Source organism: Oxyura jamaicensis, chromosome 4 (genome assembly GCF_011077185.1).
Source record: "Oxyura jamaicensis isolate SHBP4307 breed ruddy duck chromosome 4, BPBGC_Ojam_1.0, whole genome shotgun sequence".
Lineage (NCBI taxonomy): Eukaryota > Metazoa > Chordata > Aves > Anseriformes > Anatidae > Oxyura > Oxyura jamaicensis.
The window spans coordinates 15,284,590-15,305,813 of NC_048896.1; the positions used below are offsets into that span (position 1 = coordinate 15,284,590).

The 21,224-nt window shown below is 46.7% G+C and overlaps 3 protein-coding genes across 11 annotated transcripts in view; 2 read left to right on the forward strand and 1 right to left on the reverse strand.

Moving 5' to 3' along the window:
* Positions 1-2,484, forward strand: part of LOC118166711 (caltractin-like) — a 4,048-nt gene extending 1,564 nt beyond the window's left edge. For 4 of the 7 annotated variants that reach the window (XM_035325839.1, XM_035325843.1, XM_035325842.1 and 1 more), the window contains exons 2-4: positions 303-491; positions 1,823-1,960; positions 2,197-2,484. In XM_035325839.1, coding sequence (XP_035181730.1) covers positions 303-491; positions 1,823-1,960; positions 2,197-2,283 — 414 coding nt within the window. In that variant the 3' untranslated portion in view covers positions 2,284-2,484. Of the gene's footprint in view, positions 1-6; positions 492-1,822; positions 1,961-2,196 lie in introns of those variants that run through there. The other 3 variants (XM_035325840.1, XM_035325841.1, XM_035325844.1) reach the window with 3 other exon arrangements.
* A 2,067-nt stretch (positions 2,485-4,551) lies between these two features.
* On the reverse strand, positions 4,552-8,516 carry LOC118167058 (glutamine amidotransferase-like class 1 domain-containing protein 3A, mitochondrial). The gene is made up of 4 exons (XM_035326289.1): positions 8,284-8,516; positions 6,540-6,711; positions 5,583-5,784; positions 4,552-4,968 (listed from the first exon to the last, which is right to left on the reverse strand). The coding sequence occupies exons 1-4, from the start codon at positions 8,389-8,391 to the stop codon at positions 4,776-4,778; spliced, it is 675 nt and encodes a 224-aa protein (XP_035182180.1). The 5' UTR covers positions 8,392-8,516; the 3' UTR covers positions 4,552-4,775.
* A 2,289-nt stretch (positions 8,517-10,805) lies between these two features.
* On the forward strand, positions 10,806-20,881 carry LOC118167147. 3 transcript variants are annotated; one of them, XR_004750968.1, is made up of 10 exons: positions 10,806-11,255; positions 12,010-12,123; positions 12,947-14,632; positions 15,203-15,302; positions 15,973-16,121; positions 16,294-16,406; positions 17,932-18,021; positions 18,901-19,023; positions 19,487-19,735; positions 20,319-20,881. XR_004750968.1 is itself a non-coding variant. In XM_035326392.1 (10 exons), the coding sequence occupies exons 1-9, from the start codon at positions 11,195-11,197 to the stop codon at positions 19,670-19,672; spliced, it is 2,622 nt and encodes an 873-aa protein (XP_035182283.1). In that variant the 5' UTR covers positions 10,807-11,194; the 3' UTR covers positions 19,673-19,682; positions 20,216-20,881. The 3 variants fall into 3 exon arrangements, 2 of the variants coding, with proteins under 2 accessions (XP_035182283.1, XP_035182282.1); XM_035326392.1 differs by having other exon boundaries at positions 10,807-11,255; positions 19,487-19,682; positions 20,216-20,881; XM_035326391.1 differs by having other exon boundaries at positions 10,810-11,255; positions 19,487-19,682.
* Positions 20,882-21,224: the final 343 nt, after the last annotated feature.

Here is a 21,224-nt window from a genome sequence, read left to right on the forward strand (position 1 = left end):
GGGTTGAAACTCCTTAATTGGGTAAGTTATCAAGGATAGCCTCATGAACATGTGTAGCCTGTTGCCACGGGCCCAGGTCATGAACCAAAGTCAGAAGACCTCAGGGAGCTCTGCTCTGATGTCTGCACAGTGACAAGCTGTTTGGACGGTTATCTTTGCATATGATTTCCAGTGTGGCAAAAAGTTTTGTTTTGTTTTGTTTTTCCCCTCAATTTGCATGAACCCGCTTGTTTCAGACATCTTTCCCTCTTTGTTTCTGTTTGATTCGTACACAGACATGGGTCTATTTTCTCTTTTGGCAGATAACCATGAGGGCCCTGGGCTGTGAACTGAGGAAAGAGGAGATGAGGAGAATTATCTCTCAAGTTGATGAGGAAGGGTCAGGGAAGATCAACTTTGAGTCATTTCTGCAGGTGATGGCTCAGAAAATGGTGTGTGAGCCCAGCTGGTCGCAAAGATTGAAATTCCTCTTGCCTAACTTTACAATGCAGGTACTCGCAGCAGACTGGGTAACTCTGGTTCCCTGCAGGGGGGGAATCAGGAGTTTCAGCTGAACTGTTTCAGATACCTGCCCCAGGGTGAGTTTTTACCCTTCCTGCCTTTTTTCTGCGAGCTGTAGAGGGCGCAGAGCGGCCGCTTCAGGTAGAGACAGCTGCATTTCAGCCTACAGCTCCTCCCCAGCCTCGGGTGCGCTGACACACACACAGTGCCAGGGGATTTCCCTGCGGAACCGAAGGACCCAGCAACCTCCAGGAAGGAGTCCTGCTGTTGATGTTCAAACCACAGCAGAGAGGAGCGCAACATGACGGTGCAGCCCCCGTTTTCCCTTCCTTAAACCTTTGCACGTGGAATTTCCATCTGCGTTTATAGTCGCACAGTTCTTGACTTTCTTAAAATCAAGACAGCAGGGAGCAAATGCCACACCTTGGACGAACACGAACATTTTGCTACCTGTAGAGAAATCATCCCTCAATGCCCACGGATGTTGTCAGCACCTCCTGCTTGTGGAGTGTCCTCAGAGCTGCTGTTCGATATCAGCCTTTTGCTTCACGCTCTCTAGACTGCATCACCCATCTGGGATGCCTGTGGCTCAAGACCCCTCTGTATCCCCTAGTGCCTGGCTGCATGCAGAGGCTGTTCTCAAAGAGCACCAGCGTGCCTGGTTCTGCCTCTCTCATCCTTGTGTTTTCATTGCAAGGCTTTGTGGGGTGCCTGGGGAGGTGACTGGGGCACTGCAGGCGTTGCCATTCCTGTGTCCATGCTATCATAGTTGCCAGGGTGTGTATGCTTGGGCTTGGGCTAAGAGCTAAGTGAAGATCCACATTTTCCCCCTAGTAATGCTTTGGAGTTTGGTCAAAGCTCACACCTAACGGCAGGCTTCTGTATGTAGTGCCTGTGTGTGAGGTGACTAAAGGCAGTCAGAGCCAGCGTAGGCCTGGCTTACTTTTTAAATAAAATCTAGCTGTAGCCATTGGGTCATTCTTGGCAGCTGCTCCCTCTTCCAGTAGCATTGCTAATCCCTCTCTTCCTGACAAAGCTTCATTGGGATATTCCAGGCCAAATATCCTTGCTGTTCCGACAATTATTCTTGGAACTTTTCCTTTAACACACAGTAACACAAGGGGGGGGGGAAAAAAAAAAAAAAAAAAAAAAAAGTGAAGCAGCAGTGATAAATAACCCCCTTCTATCACCTTTTTTTTTTTTCCCCCAAATGATGTCTTGGATTTGATTCTAAATGTTTGCTATGTAAAGTGCCTGACTGGGGATTGTAGAGCAGTAAGATGCCATGCTTGCATGATGACATTTTAATTTCCTTGCTAAGGCAGAGCCGTATTCAAAAAATGAGATCCTGAAAGGTTTCAAGCTGTTTGACCATGATGGCACTGGCAAGATCTCCTTTGAGAAACTCAAGCTGGTGGCTACTGAGGTTGGAGAAGACATCACAGATGAGGAGCTGCAGGTTTGTGAATTACAAATATATTCCTCTTGCTTGGGGAGGGAGGGGAATGTCTTACTGGTTGGGGAGCTGTGCTGTGTTGCTTTGCAAGGGGCACAATGTCTGTCTTGCATTATGTTAACGTGAAGCCTTGCCTGAGACCTTTGTTGGTAACATCAGTGGCAAACACCAGGCTTTAGTGGCCTCCACCCTCTCAGATCCCACCTAATCTGGTCTCCCAAATCTTTGCTATCCCCCAGGAGATGATTGATGAAGCAGATGTGGATGGAGATGGGGAAGTGGATCAACAGGAGTTCCTGAGGATTCTGACGTTGACTGATCTGTAACTGTGTGATTTTTTTTTCTCCCATTCAGTTGTAAGCAACTGGTTGCCATGTGACTTTTCTCCAACTTCATTATATTTTGTTTGTTGCGTTTCTTGGGTGTGAAAACATACCGAGATATTGTTAATGTTTCATCTTTGGTGTTGATTCTGCCCCATTACTGCAAGCAGTTTTCCACATACCAGTAAACAGTGTTGCTACTAACTCTGTGTCTGTGTGGGTTGGTTCTAAAGGTTGAGCTTAATTCACATTCTGCAGCTAGCCCCTGGAGTTCTGTCTGTTGTAATTGCATCCTATAGCTTTTCAGCCTATCTGATAAATTAGTCAAAACACCTTAACCTCAGAAAATCCCATATAACTCCCAAATGGTAGCACTTATAGCAGAAACTTCTCTGCCCTTCCTGATCTCCTGCACTATGTAAAAGACAAGATTTGAGGTCTTGGGAGCGGTTACTTTCTGAAAGTAATAAATACCTTAGGCTTTGGATTTCCCTTCAGAAACACTAGTACAGGAGAAAACTGTGTAGCTATGAGGTGGAAGATGTAACAAGGCCAGGTCTCCCATGGATTTGTGCTTCCTTCCTAATGATTTAGGAACGCAGATTTAGACCGAATGTTCTTCTGCGGTTGGGTTACTCAGCACAGTTCTCTCTGGGGGATTGCCGAAGGACCAAGAGAACTGTGGACTTTTCATGCTAAGCAAACATTCCCTCTTCCTCCTGGCAGCTACTGTCCTGAAACTAGCTGGTCCTGTATATATAAAGCTTTAATATCTTTATTAAATGTTGTGGAAGGTGGGCAGCAGCTTTAAAATGATTGGCAGGGGTAGCAGTGGGGAAAAAAATAACACAGAAAGAGTGATTGGATGAGCTCTGTGTTTTTAGAAAGCAGGTAAAACTGTCCTATTATGCTACTCTGGGCTTTTCTGTCCCGGCCAGAAGCACTTGAGTCCTTTGCTACTCCACTGCAACATGTGGGTTAATTCCTTCCCTCTCTGCTCACGGGTGGAGTCTTGAAGGATCTTTCCATATTGTTGAGAGTGCAAAATGCCAGTGTTTTTGAAAGGATATAAAAAGCCTGAAGAGTTTGCTTAGAAGAGCCTCAGAAAATAATTGTTGGCTTAGAAAAAATGTCTTAAACTGAGACAATTTAACAGCTCAGTCTCTAATGATTTAATAATGTTTCATGTAGAATAAGAGCCTATATAAGAAGAACATACCAGCTACCACTAAAAAGCTTTTGAATCTAATGGAGACAAACCTGCATTTTCCTGAAAAGTAAGCTCTTCAACTGTGAGAGAAACAAGGCATGGTTTATCTTAAATAACATTGATTAACTGTGGGAATGAGCTATGAAATAGTATAGCAGTATCGTTAAGTCACAACTGAGTCTTCTCAGCAGGTTTGCTTCAGTAAAATGTGAGTTACTGTGCTCTTTACAGCTCCTGCAGAGCAGTCAGATTATGCAGACAAATGGTTCCTTCTGGCCCTAGAAATCCGTGCCTGGCTTGTTATCTGAACAGCTCAGTGGGATGCTCAGCTATTCTTTGTGCCTTCTGTTTGCCAGACTTTGCAGTCACCCAAGCAGTTTGCAGTCTGCCATTCTAGTTTCAGCTAGATTAGTATCTTGTCTGTCCCTGTTGGGATGCAGAATTGTTGCTTCCACATTGTTTCTACGAATTTTTCTGGAAACTGCAGCCCTAGGTCTCACCCTTGACTCTTTCTGGCTCGGCTGCTTCCAAAATACTCCATGCTGCCATAACGGGTCTTGGGTTAATACAAGAGCAGAACTTAACCACTTCTTGTTAAACTAATGTTGGTTTGCTTCTGTTTTCACCAACGAATGTCACTCATGCCCAAGTCTGAGTTCTGACAAATTCTCAAAACACGGTGGAGTTTGTTACTAGTGACTTCTTTCCATACCATTTTCCCCACCCACTGGCCAACCAGTAACACTAAGAGCAGGTCCTCATCCAGAGTAAAAGGCAAAAATAAAAGCAGAACTCAGCGCATGTAAAATATATCTGTTTTATTGAGTACCAAAATTGTGTGTTTTTTTTTTGCCACTGATTCATCCATTCTGTGAGGTGGCCATATGCAGGGAGAGATGGGTTTATAACAGATCCGGGAAGCAGACCAATTCCTGTTCACAGGTGATACGTCGGGTCAGCCACGGCATGGCTGAAATGACCAGGCAACTGCTCAAAACCAGGGACAGTGGCTGCACGTGAGCCCTGTGGCACCTGCACGTCAGCTGGACGCACGCTGACACTCCAGTTACTGCCGGCTTGTGATCAGCGCAGTAAGTGGCGTGTCCTTGGCGAAGCGTGCCACTGCTGACATTGCTCCGGTTCTCCCTCCTCAGGGGCTACCGGTGGGCCACGGGGGGAAGAACTCTGAGCCGCAGTTTGCCTGTTGACATGTGGGTATGAAAGGGGAAGTGCAAGGCCTAGTGCCTGCTCTCCGGAGGAGCTGGATTCTGTGGCTTTGTGGCATTCAGGCAAGTCTGACCACTTCTTTCACCATTTTTCCGATGCCGTCGTAGATTTCGTGAATGGGGGCATTGCACATGAAGGCACTGGTGGTCACCAGCTTGTTCTTCGCGTCCACGTGAATTTCAGTGACATGTTTATTCACATGCTTGCAGCCCAGTTCCTTCATGGTCTCAGCAGTCTTCGCATAAGGCCATCTAGAAGAAGAAAAGAGAATAAACCCTGTGCAGAAGAGCTGTCACTGCAGAGAGAGATCTGAAAGAGGCCTAGAGTGAACAGCCTGGTTGTGCCTCACAGCAACAGCTTCTAGGCTGTTACAGAGATAAGATGGTCCCTTCAAAAAGCCTGACTGATAAGTTGTAAATCTTTTCCCATCAGAAGGATTTCTCTAGGACAGTAGAACCCAGAAAGCCTCCAGATCACAGTGAGTTAAAAATCTGAAGTGAAGCCAACACAAAACCTTGACATTCCACTATAGCTGTGCCGCTGCTTAAATGCACACTCTAGACTTTTCCTTTTGGTTTGGTTTCTTCACCAGCTTCCTAGCCTAGTAGCCAGAGCCATCATAGTTTCTTCCCTGCTGTTGGAAGAATTTGGTCACAGCTTTCATGGATGGGTAAGGACAGATTAATGGGCAAGGACAGATCATATCCCTGCCTCTCATAACACCACCGTGTGTTCAGCAGCCATCTTGTTCCTGCCTAGGATCTGCTTAACTTTTAGCCAGCGGTACTACATATACTGGGGTGTGATTATGTATCAGCATACGCTCCGTGGTGTGATTATATATCAGCACTGCACAGTTACTTACTTCTCACACTCCGTGTCGTGACCCACGGTCAGCTCGCAGCCGGGGAAGATTTTGGCTGCCAGCACTGGGGAGATGCAGCACAGGCCGATGGGCTTTTTGGCAGCATGGAATGCCTTCAGGACATCCTCCACCTCTTTGGATACTGTGCAGTTCTTTCCTTGGGTGGCCCAAGTACTCAGATTTTTAGCCACTCCGAAGCCACCTGAGAACAGGGAAACAGAAAGGTTAGTACTCCAGGGCAGGAGTCTTTTGTCTGCTGTGCTTTGTAAAAATGCTAAAATGGATTTGCTGGATGGAAGTATTTGCCCAACGTTGACAGAAGAAAGCTAAACCATTGTGAGCCGCTGAATATTTTTGTTTCCTGACTGCCACGAGACAAGACTCCAAAGCACCATCTCTGCTTCTAAACAGAACTGAACTGGAGAGGTATCAGTGCTTTCACCCTGTTATGGCGGGGCATGCTGACAAGCTTTCACTTGACTAAAAGACAAGCAGTCCTCACTCCAGGCTTCATCAATTCCCACTGAAATCATTTGGCCATACTTTCACCAAGGAATCTTTCAAAAAAAGATCAGGCTTTTCACTTTTGAGTCACCCCCCTCTGTCTCCCAGCTTCTGTTTCTCTTCCCCAGAGGGCAGTGTGTCGATGAGGGAGGGGATAGCTCGTTTCTGCTGGATGTAAGACCAAGCAGATAATCAGAGGGTAAATCAATTGACAGTTATCTGCCCTCTTCTCTGTGGATGAGTTCCTGCACTGCCATGTGCTCTTGTAATATGTCTGTGCAAGCACAGATGGAAGATGGCCATCTGGCCGGTCCCATCTCTCAGCTTATCTTCTTGCCAGTGCTCTGCCCAGCTCCTGTCCAGCCCATGGCTCCCATGCCATTCAAGGCTCATGAATATTTAAGCTGTTCCCAAGACCCCAGGCATGCACACCCCACATGCTGTCCTTCCTACCTGGTATTATTAGGGCATCCAGCCCCTTCACATCCAGCTTAGCCAGATCCTTGATGTTGCCTCTGGCTATTCTGGCACTTTCAACTAACACATTGCGCTTCTCCTGCGTTGGCTGTCCTCTCACATGGTCCACCACATGCATCTGGTCAACGTTAGGAGCATAAACCTCTGCCTGAGAAGGGAAGGGAAGGTCTGTTATCCTTCAGGCATGTATCCTAAGCATGTTAAAGACCACAGGTAGCAGAAAGAACTTTGCTGGAGATTTCAAGTGACCTTCAGGCTCACTTCTATCTGATAGTGGCAATAGGAAGGTATTGTTATGAAGAGGCAAAAGAAAGCTGTTTTGTAACTTCTGCATGGAAACATTTACCCTCACCTTACAAGAAGGAGGGTATTCAGCAGAGGCTATAGCCCACACTGCTTATTTGAGGGGCTGAAGTGGTGGAAACAGAGCAGCCACCCCTTTCCTTCCTAGGAAAATGATTCATTCCAAGAGCCACGTGTGAATCACATTTCTTAGTTTTCCACCTTCATCCCAAGCAATCACCTTCACTGCAGCAGCCCGAGTGCTGTCCTGGCTGCTGAGCACCCAGCACCCTGCAAGCTGCTGTCAAACCACCACCCTCCGACAGGACTTTGAGTTTCTTCTCCCGGCCCACTGGTCTCCCACAGCCAGAGTATTTCAAGAAAGCGCCTCGCCTTCCTTCTGAACCGTTTCAAGCTCGCATGCAGAAAATCAGAGTGGGAGATGGCAAATAGGGGGTGATAGATTTTGTGGCTGTGTACAAGCTTTGCTTCCTTAGGCAAGCAGAACAGAAAATTAAGGGGGTGTGGGGGAAATAATGCCCGAGTTTCCTCCACTAGAGGTCCCTGCCAACCAAGGATGAGTGCAGGACAGTGCTCTGAGCGTGCAGCCTAGGGTAAGGCAGGGGGAGAGCTACGGCAGCTCCGGGACAGATGAAGCAACACTACAAACAGTGGAGAAAAGTTTTGGACAAGTCTTAGCTGTAGTCCACGAAGTGAATACACGCTTTGAAGGCTCTGGAGTTGGGTGGGCAGGCTCTGCAGCACATGTAAATCACCAATGAGCCTTCAAAATTGGCAGCAGTCTGATTTCCAGGAGAACTGACCCAGGTTTGTGGGCAGCTCAGAGCCGAGGTTAGCGTTACACGGGGCTTCTCTCCCTCTTCTTTGGCTCTCAAAGAGCAGCCGTTGTGATTGATTGCATATTAGAGCCGGTGCTTGAAGATCACCTTTTTGGCCCCTTCTCCCATCTAACTCACAGGAACTCTATTTTCTGTTTTAATCCCCAGGGCTTCAAGAGGATGGATTTCAAGCAACCAAAGTCAATAGTAGTCTTTGAAACAGAAATACCATAGGAGAAAAGAGGAAGTGCAAGCCAAAAATAGATTCATTTAAGAAAGTTTGTTTCAGAGGTTGTGTAGCTGACAGAGCTGCTGAGCTCTGTGCTCAGCACCCAGCCAATCTCCTCCAGCTAAGCTGGGAGAGCAGAGCAGAGCGCAGGGCATGGTCCCTGCTTGCTGTAGCAGCCCTGACACCAAGCTGCTTGCTTTGACTCCGGCCATTTACGCTTCGCAATTACCCCAGCAGCAACGGGGAGCTTGTGATTTGTCTGGCAAGACGCAAAGCTCCTTACAGCAGAGTACTTTGTGCAACCGGGGGGCGAATGAAAAGCAGAGCAAGGGCAAAAGGATGGGGCAGGAGCCTGCCAGGTGCCTCTTACCTGTGCCCCCTCCCTGCTGAGGTGCACCAGCACAGCAGAAGACTCATGGATCTCACTCCCGTCGTACACCCCACAGCCAGCAAGCACAACAGCCACTTTCTTTCCCATGGTCACAGGCAGAGCAGGAGGAGTCCCCAGAGAGTCCCAGTTTGCTGTGCATCTCTGTGCGCTGCCTGGAGACTTTTATAGCATGATCCCTCCCCCAGGAGCAGGTGGGGCCAGGAGGGCTGGGCTGAATTTCTTACTGGCAAGAAGGTTTTATTTCCAGTGCCACGGGCAGGGCATGTAAATATTATTTGTTTCCTCAATTGACTGCTCCCTTGCAGACCTCCTTCCCAGCACGTTGTCGCCAAATCATCCCCAGCCGACACGACCTGTACAACAGAGCAGCTGTGTTTTTCCTTCTCGCCTGTCGATTTTCCATTCTATTTCAGACTAAAGCAGCAAATTTTTGTGCATAAGATGGTATCGCAGGGAGCCAGCCCACAGCAAGTATTTGAACCAGTGCAGTTCCTCTCTGTGCCCCATTTTTTAAACCCTACGTTGTACGAGCAGCCCCTGTGTTTTAACAGCAAGGTTTCCTTTTCTGACTTTAAATGTCCTCAGCCTCCCACCCCATCTCTGGAAAGCAGAAGCTTTGTGCCCGGTTTGTTTCCTGGCCTTCAGGTCCTGAGTTAGAAATGAATAATGTGATTCTTCATTGACAACACCATTTCTCTAAGAACGTGACAACATCATTTACCAGGAAAATGGTTGCAAGAGCTGGCAGACCCCTGACCTCGATAGGGATACGTGGCTGCAAGATTCACAGCATGTGATGGGGAAGTTCCCTTGCTCGTGTGGAAACCCATTTTCCTTTGTCCTTGATATGCTCATACCTGAGAAGATTATGAACTGTTTTCTCTCAGCTTTGCACCGTTGAAATAAATATAGCCTCTTAAGGCTATCTTGCCATTCTTTAGAGAACAAAAGAATTCAAGCAGCTTGGGGGAGGAATGTTTTTTCAGGGATAATTTATAAGAAAATTTTCTCAAGTCTGTCATATTTGGAAGAGACGTGAAATATATCCAGAGTATAATGAAATAGTGTTTTGGCAAGTTCCTTACTCATAGCAGGCATGAGGAAGGTACTCTTTTCTGATATATGTGACTTCATTTATTGCATGCATCTCTTAAAATTGATTAAAAAACTGCTTAAAAAATCAGGCACCACATACTCACAGCCGCTAACTATACAATCAGGAACAAAAACCACTTGTATGGTGGGTGGAGAAAGGACTTTTATTATCCAGAACGGGAATTAAACTGTGAGATACGTGGAGAAAATTCCCAAAGCCTTTTCCATGCTGTTTGGTTTCATATCTGAGGTATTCTGAATGTGATTTAGAAATGCATTATTTCCTCTTACTTGAAAAAATAGCTGAATCATGCTGCGACATGAACATAGTTCAATAGTCAAATAGTTTCTTCCTCCTCCAGCTGGTTGGAGACCAGTCCCATCACTGATCGAACAAAGATAGCTAAAGGCTGATATTTAAACAAACTTATTCCTGTAAAATTTCCTGTAAACCACATCACCGAGCTCTGCATGTTGCAGACTGACTGTGTTGGTTCCCCTCACTGAAACCATTGTTCAGGTGTAACTAGGCAAAACGGTTGTTGCAGTGCTTCCTCTAGTGACAACATCTATCTCAGTAGACATATTGAGCCTGAAGATCAATCTGCAATAGATATATTCTTGATAGTTTATACTTTTCGGCTGAGTTTTTCCATTCTGCATGGGAGTACCTGCACACATTAATACCTTGCTTTAATCTGTGTTAATATTCTAACAAAGATGAGTGTGAAGGAACCCTTTTCCCCAAAGCTCTTCTTCAAGGTTATCCTCCAAAGCAGAGAAGAAACCATGAAGGTTTGGGAACCAATGCAGGGATCCGGGTGTGCAAGGGAAGCATGCCACCCTGGTCCACGTGGTGGTGGAGCAGCAGGAGCAGCATTTTTAGCATTAGCTGTGGATCCAGTCTGGGACTGTTGTGGATTCCCACCAGATGTGTGACCGACATGATCTCATCACAACCCTGGGCCACTGTCCACTGCTTTCTGTGGCCTCCTTCATGGGTAAAGACCTTTATGGCCTGATCACGTATTCTCCATGGGTCCCTTATGCCTCCTTTGGGATCGTGGGAATGACTGGTACTCACTTCACTGCCTGCACAGTTCTCCTGGAAAGCCAGCAAGACTCTTCCAGATTTTATGCTCACACTTCTCACTCACGAAAGCCACTTAGGAGTTGGGAGGAGTTCCCTGGGAGTGTGCGCAGAGAGGCTGACACGGAGCGGCACATGGACAAAAGCCACCTTTAAGGGAATGGCACTGAATATGCCCTGGGCTTGCCCAGCACGGGACGGTGGTGCCAGGCATTCATAGCTGTGACAGGGACAAACAGCAGGACCACGGCCGGTGTTAGGAGAAATAACTGGTCCCCGGGGAGCTCCTGGGCTTGCAAAGGACTTGTTTGCTCCAGAAAGATGGGTTCTTTAAAAAACCCTTAATTTTAACCAGCATAATTTCTTTACTGGCAATAGCAAAAAGGCAGTAATAGTAATAAACCATCAGCGTTATTTTTCAAGTGTCTTTTTTAACAAGGGTTAATCAACAGTAAAATTAACAGGCCCCTGGAGGGAGCTACCAGCAGCCCGTTCTGACTCACAGACTGAAATTTATTGCAGCAAGAAACTCATTTGCATTTCCTCGCGCATGCAGAAAGACACACTAACAGAAGATGTTTGTAGGGAAAAGGGGTGGAGAGCAGGGAGGAACACAGGCCAGTGAAGTTGGTTTGGTTATAAAGAGCTAGGGAGGAAAGAGAGGCAGCATTTCAGCCCGCATCTGGGTCTTCAGCGGACTCTGCGATGGCAGTCAGAAAAGCTGAGTCACTGCATTACTCCATAGGGCTCTTGGGCATTTCCGCAGGTAGGGATCGAGTCTTCTTGGCATGGGAGGATGGGGTTGGGACTAGCTTTCATGGACAACCCCCTTTTTGAAGGGGCTAAAGCATCTGTTTGTTCCGAATCTTCTCCGCTTGGGTAAAACTTTTAGATCCGGAGATCCCTCTGCCTGGTTCAGCAGCCAACAAAATATTTGTCTTGGCTTTAAAACGCTGGCTTGAATTCTTGTACTCAATCCATCTTGAGTGGGAAGCAAATCAAAACTTTTTGATAGTCATTTTCATAAATGATTTTTATTTGGATGCATTTTCCTCTCTTCCCCTTCTCTCTCTGTCTTCCCTGCTGCTCTGTTTTCCGTGTTCACTCCCTTTCTTTTCCTCCTTTGCAATTCGTCTTTCTGAGTGCTGCAACTTTTCAGTTTTAGGATAGCTTTCTGTAGGCACACGGCTTATGGGATTGTCTTTGGAGCGTGTGTGCTTGTCTGTCTGCCTTTTGTCTAACTGGAATCTGAGATCCGATTTTTTCCTTTATCCAACAACAGCGGAGCACTTTCAAACACAAATAAGTTCAAGTTTCTTAAAACTGGGCACCCAGAAAGAGGTGAGACCTTGGACACAAACCAAGTTACAACACCCTCCTTCTAGATCTCATTCTTTGCAGATCTTGCATGGTTATTTTTTTCTCTTTTCTCTGCCCTTTTCACTCTGGTTCTCCCCTGTATTTTAGGGGCCAGAATTTACAAGCTCTTTCTCTTTTTCCACCTCCCTTGTCACACACAGGATCACTCTTGCTGGCAGTGCATTTCTACAGTTTACCCAGAGCAGCCCCCGTGATCCCCAGCACAGCTTTAGGAATCCTTCTGTTGATTTTATCATCGCTTTTGGCGTATGCAGGTAAGACTCGGAGGGTGGCCAGCTTCAAGGCCTCCCCCTCCTGTAGCTTTACAAGTATTTGGACTGCTTTGCCATCAGGTTTATACAAACTGTGTCAGCCTTGCCAGACCACTGGTCCGTTCTGCCTGGGGAATCAACACACACGCATTTTTTACAATCAGTTTTTTCAATTAGCACATCACATTTTTCCTATATAAGTAACCAAAGAAATAAATGCTAGTTTTGAACAAATGCTTTATCACAATCTCTGAGAGTTTTAACAGAGTGAATATACTCTCTCTGTATATAAGAGTGAATATATAACAGAGTGAATATACTCCAAATGAGAGTGAATTTCTCTAAAATCTGTTCCCAAGCTTTCTTAGATTAGCTTAGGCATCCATGGTTTGAAATTGCTTGCCAATATGTGAGGCTAAGAGGAAAAATCACTTATTATAACAAAGTCCATGCTCTTTAGAATAAATGCTGAATTATTTCTCCTTTTGTGACTTGGAGCAGTGAGAACACGAAAATCCCAGACTGGAAGCTGGTAATTTTTCCACTACAAATCAGACAGCCTGGGAGAGGCACAAACACTTGTGAGTTCACACAGTTTGCTCTGAGGGAGTCTTTATAGTCATGTCTACACTGTGTAATGGGGCACAGTGCAGACTGACCCAAGCCCATTTTAGCTCTGTCTGAAGTCATGCAGGACCTGTGCAGCCACATGCTTGTGGTTCCAAGACACCATGTGCTTGCTGTAGCACAGCTGCCTATCATAAGTGTGGCTTTCCATTACTTTGTCAATATCACAGTTCTGCCTGTATTCCCCTTTGTTTCATAGGAATTCGGAGAAGCCAAAGAGATGCGTCCCTGTTCTTGTCCCTCTGCCTGACCATCTCAGTGTTCTGGTGCGGCTACGGAGTGGTCTTCATCCTGGAAGGGCAAGGAGTTTTGAACGACACCGGTGATTTCCGCAATGCCTTGGTGCCTGGCCTGGTCACGTTTACTTTGGCACTGCTCATTATCGCAGTGGTGGGCTTCCTTAGCAGAGAGGCCGTCCTAGCTCTGATTGCTTCTGCCATCTCGCTCGCCAGTGCTCATGAAGTCGCCGTGCACTATAGCACGTCTTTTGGTTCCTCTGCTGTGGCTTGCAATTATATGATTGTCTGCTTGGTTGGTGGCTATTTTGCTCTGGGAAGGATTGTTTATTTCCTCTCCAAAGAGAAAATTACCCTCCCCGGCACAGATCTGGCCAAGAATAAGGCCTATGAGCAGATCCAGCCCACCAGTGGTAGCATGAATCATTTTGCGGTTTTCGGTGTCATCCTGAACATGCTGTCTGCCAGTGTCTTTGGCTGCAGGCTCCTGGGCGTCACTAGCAAACTTTTTATCGGACAAGTGCCCTGGCTGTGGGCAGCTGGGGTCTACCAGATTGGAGTCTGCGTTTTGTCGTACCGTGCAATGGATATACTAATGGCTACCTTCTTCGGTTTCACTTCCATCCTGAAATTAGCAGGAGGCTATTGCCTTCTATACCCAGTCTGGCAAACAGAGGAACCATCCTTCCCGACCCCATTCCTCGTGGTTTTTTCAATCCTTTTTGCTGTCTTGGCTCCTTTTCTCACTCTTAAGAGCCTGGTGGATGGCCTGTATTTGCTGTTTTATGTGGCCTACTGCATTGCGTTAGCTTGCCGTCCCAAGGGATTTTTCGAAGGTGGACCCCAAGGTGTGGATGTGGCCATCTTTGTGGCCTCAGCCTTGATGGCTCTGATTCACCTGTACAATGTGAAAGCAGGCACCAAAATCCCGGTTGGGCAGGGTGTTGTGAAGGCCCTGCTTGCTCGCAGCAGTTTCCTGAAGCTTCGTGAAGGGGCAGACCTTCACACTCCCTACCTAGGGTACTCCAAGTACGCCGATGCAGAAGTACTTGGCTATGCGTGCAGCGTCCTTGCTTCTTTTGCTATAACAATGACAGGGGACCCACAGGCTCCGCTCGCTACTGTTGTAATCCCGTGGGTGGTGGTAGCTGGTGGGATCCTTAAGTTTCTAGGTGGCTCAGTGGCCTTTGCCCGGGGTAAAACCCTGGAGAGCAGTGCCTTCATTCTCTATGCTGTCATGTGGATCATCTGGGGCTTGGCAAGATATGGTGGCCTCTACGGCATGACCAGAAGCTTCCACACAGCAGTAGGCATCGTTGCTTTCATGCTTTTCAACGGCTTCATTGTCTTCTGCACGCTCTTCTTAAACATCGCCTGGTTCTTTTACTCCCTCACTTTCTTGCTCATTGCTGTCAGCTTCCTGCTGGATGCTGTTGGTGCTCTTCCAGTTGGCTATGACATTGCTGCTACTGTCATCTTTGGTCTGGTCAGCTTTTACTGCTTCCTGTCTGCGCTTTTCAACAGCATCTTTGAGGGCTCCTGCTTGCCGATGGGTAGGCCCCTTGTGCAGCTCAGTGGTGTGGGGGGAGGAATGACCAAGTGCCTTCACCTGCCTGCCAGGAAAGCTTCCTCACTCAAGAGAATTGCAGGTAAGGGAAATGTATAGGGGATAATGTGGGGTGGAGGGGTAATTCTGGGAGATTTTTGTAGCAGAACAGTATTGAAAGGATGTTTTTCCAATCCAGATGTGGAAACCACAATAACCTGGTCGCATTTTGACCAAGTGGGCCAAGTTACAAATGTCTTTTGAAGCTAAACACACTATGTGGGAAATAGAACCGGTTCCTCAGTTTAGAGGTGATTTTGCTGCTGTATGTCCAGTATCATATCCGTGTCTGCTCACCCAATATGTGATACACGAATCCTCCAGGCTAGTGCTACCACTGACAGTTTTGTACAGAAAAAGCAAGGTACTTGCTCTTCCCACAGGGCTGAATGACTTCTGGCCCAAATGAACACGGCTCAGATCTCCCCTAAAAACCAGATCTTTTCTTGGATGAATGCTAGAAAATTTACTGTCAGAGGAAATACTGTGTCAGTTGGGAAAAGGAGATACGAGAGCACTGAATTGGCTGTTTTGTCCGTGACAGCTCTTCCGTGAATTACAGCCCCTCAGTTCTAGTCACTGAAGGGATTCTGCCCTGTTCACATGTCAACAGATATCCTGAAGAACGGAGGGACTTGTGGCATCCCCACAGATACTGTATATGTGCTCGTGGCAGCCTGTAATCGGCCTGATGCTGTGGAGAAAGCTCACCGGTAAGTGTCTCGCAGCTCCACTGAAGGTTTCCCTGGCTAGGCTAAGGAGGCCACTAGGACACACAGCTGATAGTGAGTCCTGGCTACAGCAGCCGCCCAGAGCAAGGAGACACATGCCTTAGCTTTGCTAGGAACAATAAGGTGACGAGCTTGGGGAGAAGATCCAAATGAGAAATGGAAACAGCTGAGCTGGAATTGTCTTAGAACAAACTAATGGCTCCTGACAGGTGATAGAGCCTGGTAGCTTGGATATCACAAGGAAACTCAAAGATCAAGAAATGTCAAAACGGGGCACCCCTTCTATTTATCTAGATACATGTTGTCACAACCAAAACCCCTCTTGTATTTAACAAATGTCTCTAGCTGTACTTTTGTAAGCAGCTGGGACCCCTCAGAACTTAGGCAACTGGGTCTTTTACCCATCACAACACAAGAAGCTAAGACCGTGATTTGTAATTTATGATCAGGAAGAGTCATTCACGTCCCTTCCTTGCAGGTCAACTGTTGAACTGTCCTACTTTTGTTACAGACAGCTGACCTGTAGTAGAGCCTACACCCTTCGTCTAACTCTACGCTTCTCCAACACAATTTATTTTTCAGCTTTAAAATAAATTCTAGCTTACTTCCAAACTCTTTTTTTTTTTTTTTTTTTTTCTTGCCCCCTTTACAGCTCCAAGCGCCAGGCTCAGGAGCGCCCCATGTCACTCTGGATTTCTAGCCTGAAGCAACTGGAACCTGCAAAGCACTTGTTCAGCCCCCTCCTCTGGGACTTCATGGAAGCTGCCTGGCCATCTCCAATTAGCTTGGTGGTTCCCAGAGGTGAGGAAAAGCTGTTAGTTTCAAGCTCTCTGGAGAGCACTGGCTTTGAAACTCCAACTTTTAAGTCATGCTTTCCTGCAATGCCATAAGCTCCATGGCAATGCCTCTGGTAAGACCACTGCGTGAGGACGGACATACACCAGTAAGAGCTGTGCCACTCTTCCTTGTGCAGGTGCATGGGTGGACTTCCTGGGGATGAAGGACTCTGCTAAATACGTCGGTACCCCTCAGAGCATTGCCGTCCGCATCCCTGATTGCTCCGTCACCACACACCTCATCGACCTGGTGAGTGGTCGTGGGGCACTCATCCCAGCGCCACTGGCAAGTGGGGCCTGGCCTTCCACTGCACAGGGATCAGACGTGGGGTCAGCCACCAGCACCCAGGTCTTCTGGGCTGCTTCAGGGGTCAAGGACGGAGAGACTGCAGCACTCAGCTCACTCTCTTGCTGGGTGTTGGCACGTCACCTGTCCTCACCTTTTATCTTAGAGCAGTGAGGATGATAGCATGTTCAGAGTGGTCTTCTGGGGAGTGAAAAGTCTGAACTGAATAACTCCCACAAGAAAAAAATCATTAAGAAAGAATGGGTGAGTTATGCAGACAGCTGGTAACTGATTTTACTGCAGAAGAGAGGCTAAAAGCAAGAAAACAGACCACCAGAATGCCAGAAGAGTTATAACTAACAGACACATTGTCTGATTTCCTGCCTTGAACATTTCTGTTGCAAGCAGAGGCTTGTTTGAAGCCAGAATAGCTTGGGAGGGTCCCAAATGTAGAACAACATCAGTTACAACCTGCACTATGTTCTGAGCATCCCTGCTTTGTGACTTTACCCAGGCAGAAGCTGCTGGGCTAACAACCTGGCAGACTATGTCTGTGTGACGCTGGGGTGAGCACACAAACATTTCAGGGTGCCCAGACACGTGGGATTAGAGCCTGTCCTATCCTGCTATAGCTTCAAGGTTATTACAGCGCTGTGGGCCAGACGCTGGCTTCTCAGTATGGTTTTCTGATCCCTGCTTAGAAGAAAGCTGCTTCTGCAGCATGCTGCATGACCTCTTCTTGGCAGCAGCAGCAGCAAGCGAATGCACCATCCGCTGCAGCATACTGGCATAAAACCTACAGAGAAAGCGTGGTAGGAAACTTTCTGCTGCAGTGCTGAGCGCTGCCCCCAGGCTACATTGACACAGCTCTGGGTGAGAGCATGTTGATGCTGCTGCCTAGTGTGCTGAGAGGCAGTTTTCTTCCATAGTCTTGCCTTTAAAATGATGATCTCTGGCTTGGCCAGTGGCAACCATGCTCTGGGTGGAAGGAATTGCATTGTTAGTCTGCTATTCCCACCTGCAGGAGCTATAGGAGGTGTGTTACAAAGAACAGTGGATTCAACCCCATAACCTTGCTAGTAAATTCACCTTGAATAACGGAATCGCCGTCCCTTGCACAGCTCAAATCCACGGTTAATCACTGTATTTCTGGGCTTTGCCAGAGAAACCGTGACACCCTGCTCGTTCTGCTCCCTGCTGCATTTCTAGGACAGGCATTGTACCTTTTAGGCGATTACTATTGCTTGAAAATAAAATGTTCTTTCCTGATTCAATATCAGGAAACCCCAAATCAGCAGGGTCTTAGTCACTCACACAGTTTTGGAGGGATTTGTCTCTTCCAACTTTAGTTGCCTACGCAGAAGGGGTGTTTACCTGGGAGAGCCACACTGAGCTCTTTATAGAGTCACAGGGAACTTCACAGTTCAACTCATCTGTTTTGTACCGCAGAACATGCTCAGGGCTCTTCTTTCCATTCTCCTGCCACCAGGTTGGCCCCATTGTGGTCACGTCAGCTAACCCAACAGGAGAGGCAGACACAACACACCACAACCAAGTGTACGCCAAGCTGGGAGATAAGGTAATGGAGCCTTTGTGTCTTTTCAGCCCTGTAGGTCCCCAAAGATACGGGGATGGGAGAACATTCTGTTCCCAGTAGGCAAGTGAACAGATGATATCAAGAATATGGGAGAGCATGTAATTAAAAAGATGTCGTTGTCACTCATGTTGGTGCTAGAGTGAAAGACCAGTGTAAAATAAGAAACGTTTTGGAAAACCAAAATGCTTCTATTTTCGACAGCATAGTTAGGGCTTGGCAACATGAGTTAGTTCATCTTCCAACACAGGATGTTATGAGCAATAAAAAAAGATGCTTCTTTGTGTACAAGCAATAAAACAACTGATGCCTGAATGCGTCAGGGCTCCAGCTGCCATTGGAGATTCCCATCTAAAGCTGAAGCTGGTCTAAAACTGGCACCAGAGCTTTAAAACATTTCTGGCTTTTAGAACTTCTGTAAGTTCTGGCAGTACAATAGTCATGGCCATTCAGACAGCTGGCTTTTCACTGCTAAATCCTGAGAATAAGACACTTATGAAAATATATTCATGGCAGATTATTTTAAGGCAGTTTTAAACAAGAGTCAGTGCAAATCTCCCACCACTAACTCCTAAAAAATTAAAAATGGTTTTCTACATATCTCATTTTGGATGGGACTCCCTCAAAACTCCTCATCTAATGCAAACCTGCTTTGCTATATTGCTGATTTACATCCCACAGAGCTCTCTCTTTGCTTTTACTGAGTTCATTCATTCCAAATTCAGCAGGTAGTGGCTACACAGGGGGGTAGGAAGGAGCAGAGCTGCCTGTAGCAGCTGGCTGCTGTTGAGATATTGAGAGGGGGAAGCTGCCATCTCTCTGCCTATGTGCCTGAGCTTGCTGTGAAATTTTGCTGCCCTTCAGGTGGATGCAGTTCTTTGCGATGGTCCTTCTCCAGAGAATATTGCCTCTACTGTTGTGGACTGTACCAAAATTGACAGTGGAAATATAGGATTCTTCAGAGTTGGTATCATCCCCAAGTCTCAGGTAAAATTAATCGTGATCTGATTTCTGCTCTCTTTCTCTCTCTGCTTTGCACGTCTCCATTAAGGGGGTTTCAGGCTGGGAGTTCCCTGGTTCCATAAAGAAATCTGTGATAGCACAAGGAGTTATCATAGTCTGGTATGAAAGAGCAGAAAAACAGAGCTCTGTGTTGCCTGTGTCCTGGTCCTGCAAACATCACTGCACCTCTCTGTGCTGGGCCCATCTTCCATGCAACGTCAGACTGATTCATTCAGGGAAAGAGATCCAAGGTCTCTGTGCAGCAGGCTCTCCATTTACAACTGTCCCAGAGACCTTTGAATAGACAGTGTAATCCCAAGGATACACCCAGACAGGCAACTTGAAAAAGAACAGGGCATTTAAATACCAGGTATTTAAATACCTGGAGAACAAATTAGTTCTTTCTCCTAATTAGTAACCTGCTTACAGCTGTGATTACTAATTCCAGGTGCTGCAGATACTGGAGCAGGTGCAGAAGAAACACTCTCCGGTTCCTGGCAGTGGTACCGGGACCCCAAAAGGCCAGGAAGAACACCCAAACCACAGCCATGCCGTACGAAATGGGGTGGGCACGGCTGCCCCAGCAGCCAGAGCCCCGGTGCACTCCGCTGATAGGCACCACACTCGTCTCTGACTCCGTGCAGGTCAAGCAGCCGCATGCTCACGAGGGAGGTGTTTGCTGGAAAATGGTGTAGAGGTGAAACTGGGGAATGGGAGAGGTTTCCCAGCTGCAGGGGTGACTCGTTCACCTTTGGATGCAGTGCAGAGCTGACTTATAAGCTACATTCGCTCAGTTTGTAAAAGTAAAATTTTCACTTACGGAAACTGCCAGCTTTCACTGGCATGACAAAGCCTTACATCAGTGACTGGCTCCGAAGTAATGGAGCTTTTTTTCTTCTCACTAGGAGCTAAGGCCTTCTGATTGGGGCAGGGAATATCTTGAAGTGCTACACAACTATATGTTAGGGAATAAACACTGCATGGAACTAGAAACGCGTGAGGGAGAAGGGAAGGTGTATTCAGGTCCCGTGTTGGTGCATACAGTGAACTTCTTAAAAGTAGATGAAGCCTTGGGAGCTGGGGCTGTCTTTGGTGTAACTTCTCCAGGCAGGGGTCACGGAAGCCAACACTAACCACAAGTGCTGTTACCTGAGGTGCCATTTCCTGTATTTCACAGTCAGCGTGAGGGTGGAATTACCATTTTGATGACTCCAATTGTATCTCCTTGGAAGTGCTGGAGCATTATGGAAGATCCTCCCTTCTCGTTTTATCTTCTGCAGAGTATGGATTTCAGAAGAATCGTATGCACTGCGTTTGAAGATGCTAGAAGCTGGTCTGTTGCCTTTTAGCATAACTGAACATACTTCACAGTACATTTCCTCCAGAGTGCAGACTTTGTACAAGAGTGGTAACTGACCTGGAGGAAGTAACAAGAAGTTTCAAACCAACATGAAGAGTTTTCTTTGGCAAAATCTGCCTGGCCATGCAGTTAGTGGCTTGTTTACCCTCTGAAAACTGTTGATATTACTCTTACCTGACTCAGGTGCAAGGTGCTGATCAAACTGCAGCTGAAACCAATGAATAATCTTATTGATTTCACCTGAAGTGCTATTGGACTTGAGCATAAATGCTGTGCAGTCAGAGAAGCTAAACCTCTGTGAACTGTGGCAAAACCATGCCTTCTCAGCTTGTTCTTTACAGAACTGGCTCTCTTCCTGCAGAGAAAGAAAATGTCAGATAATTGAGTTTGTGAACTCATTTTGCCAGTCCACTTACTGTATCTCTTTGGTGTTTATTAAAACTGACTTAGAGAAATCAATAAAATATTTTCAATAAACTGTCATATGTCACACAGGACTGTGCTACCAGCTGTGGCAAGTACCTGGGAAAAACTTTGCAGGTCATGGTTTTATGGATTTCAGCATTTGGGGGTTTATTAACTGGGCACAAATGATCTTACAAGTGAATGAAATTGCATCACTTTCTAGGGTGGGAGAGAAGAGGGAAAGAGAGAATAATACCTAACATCAACCCCCTGGTGCCAGCTTCCTCACGGGGGAGTGCTAATGAGTTCATAAACACCAAGGCTGAATTTGGCTCCTTTCCTAAACCAACGTTTAAAAAATCCGAATTCTGAGGGAGCATGGTAAGGAGTATTAATCTGGAAAGGAGCATTACAAAGCCTT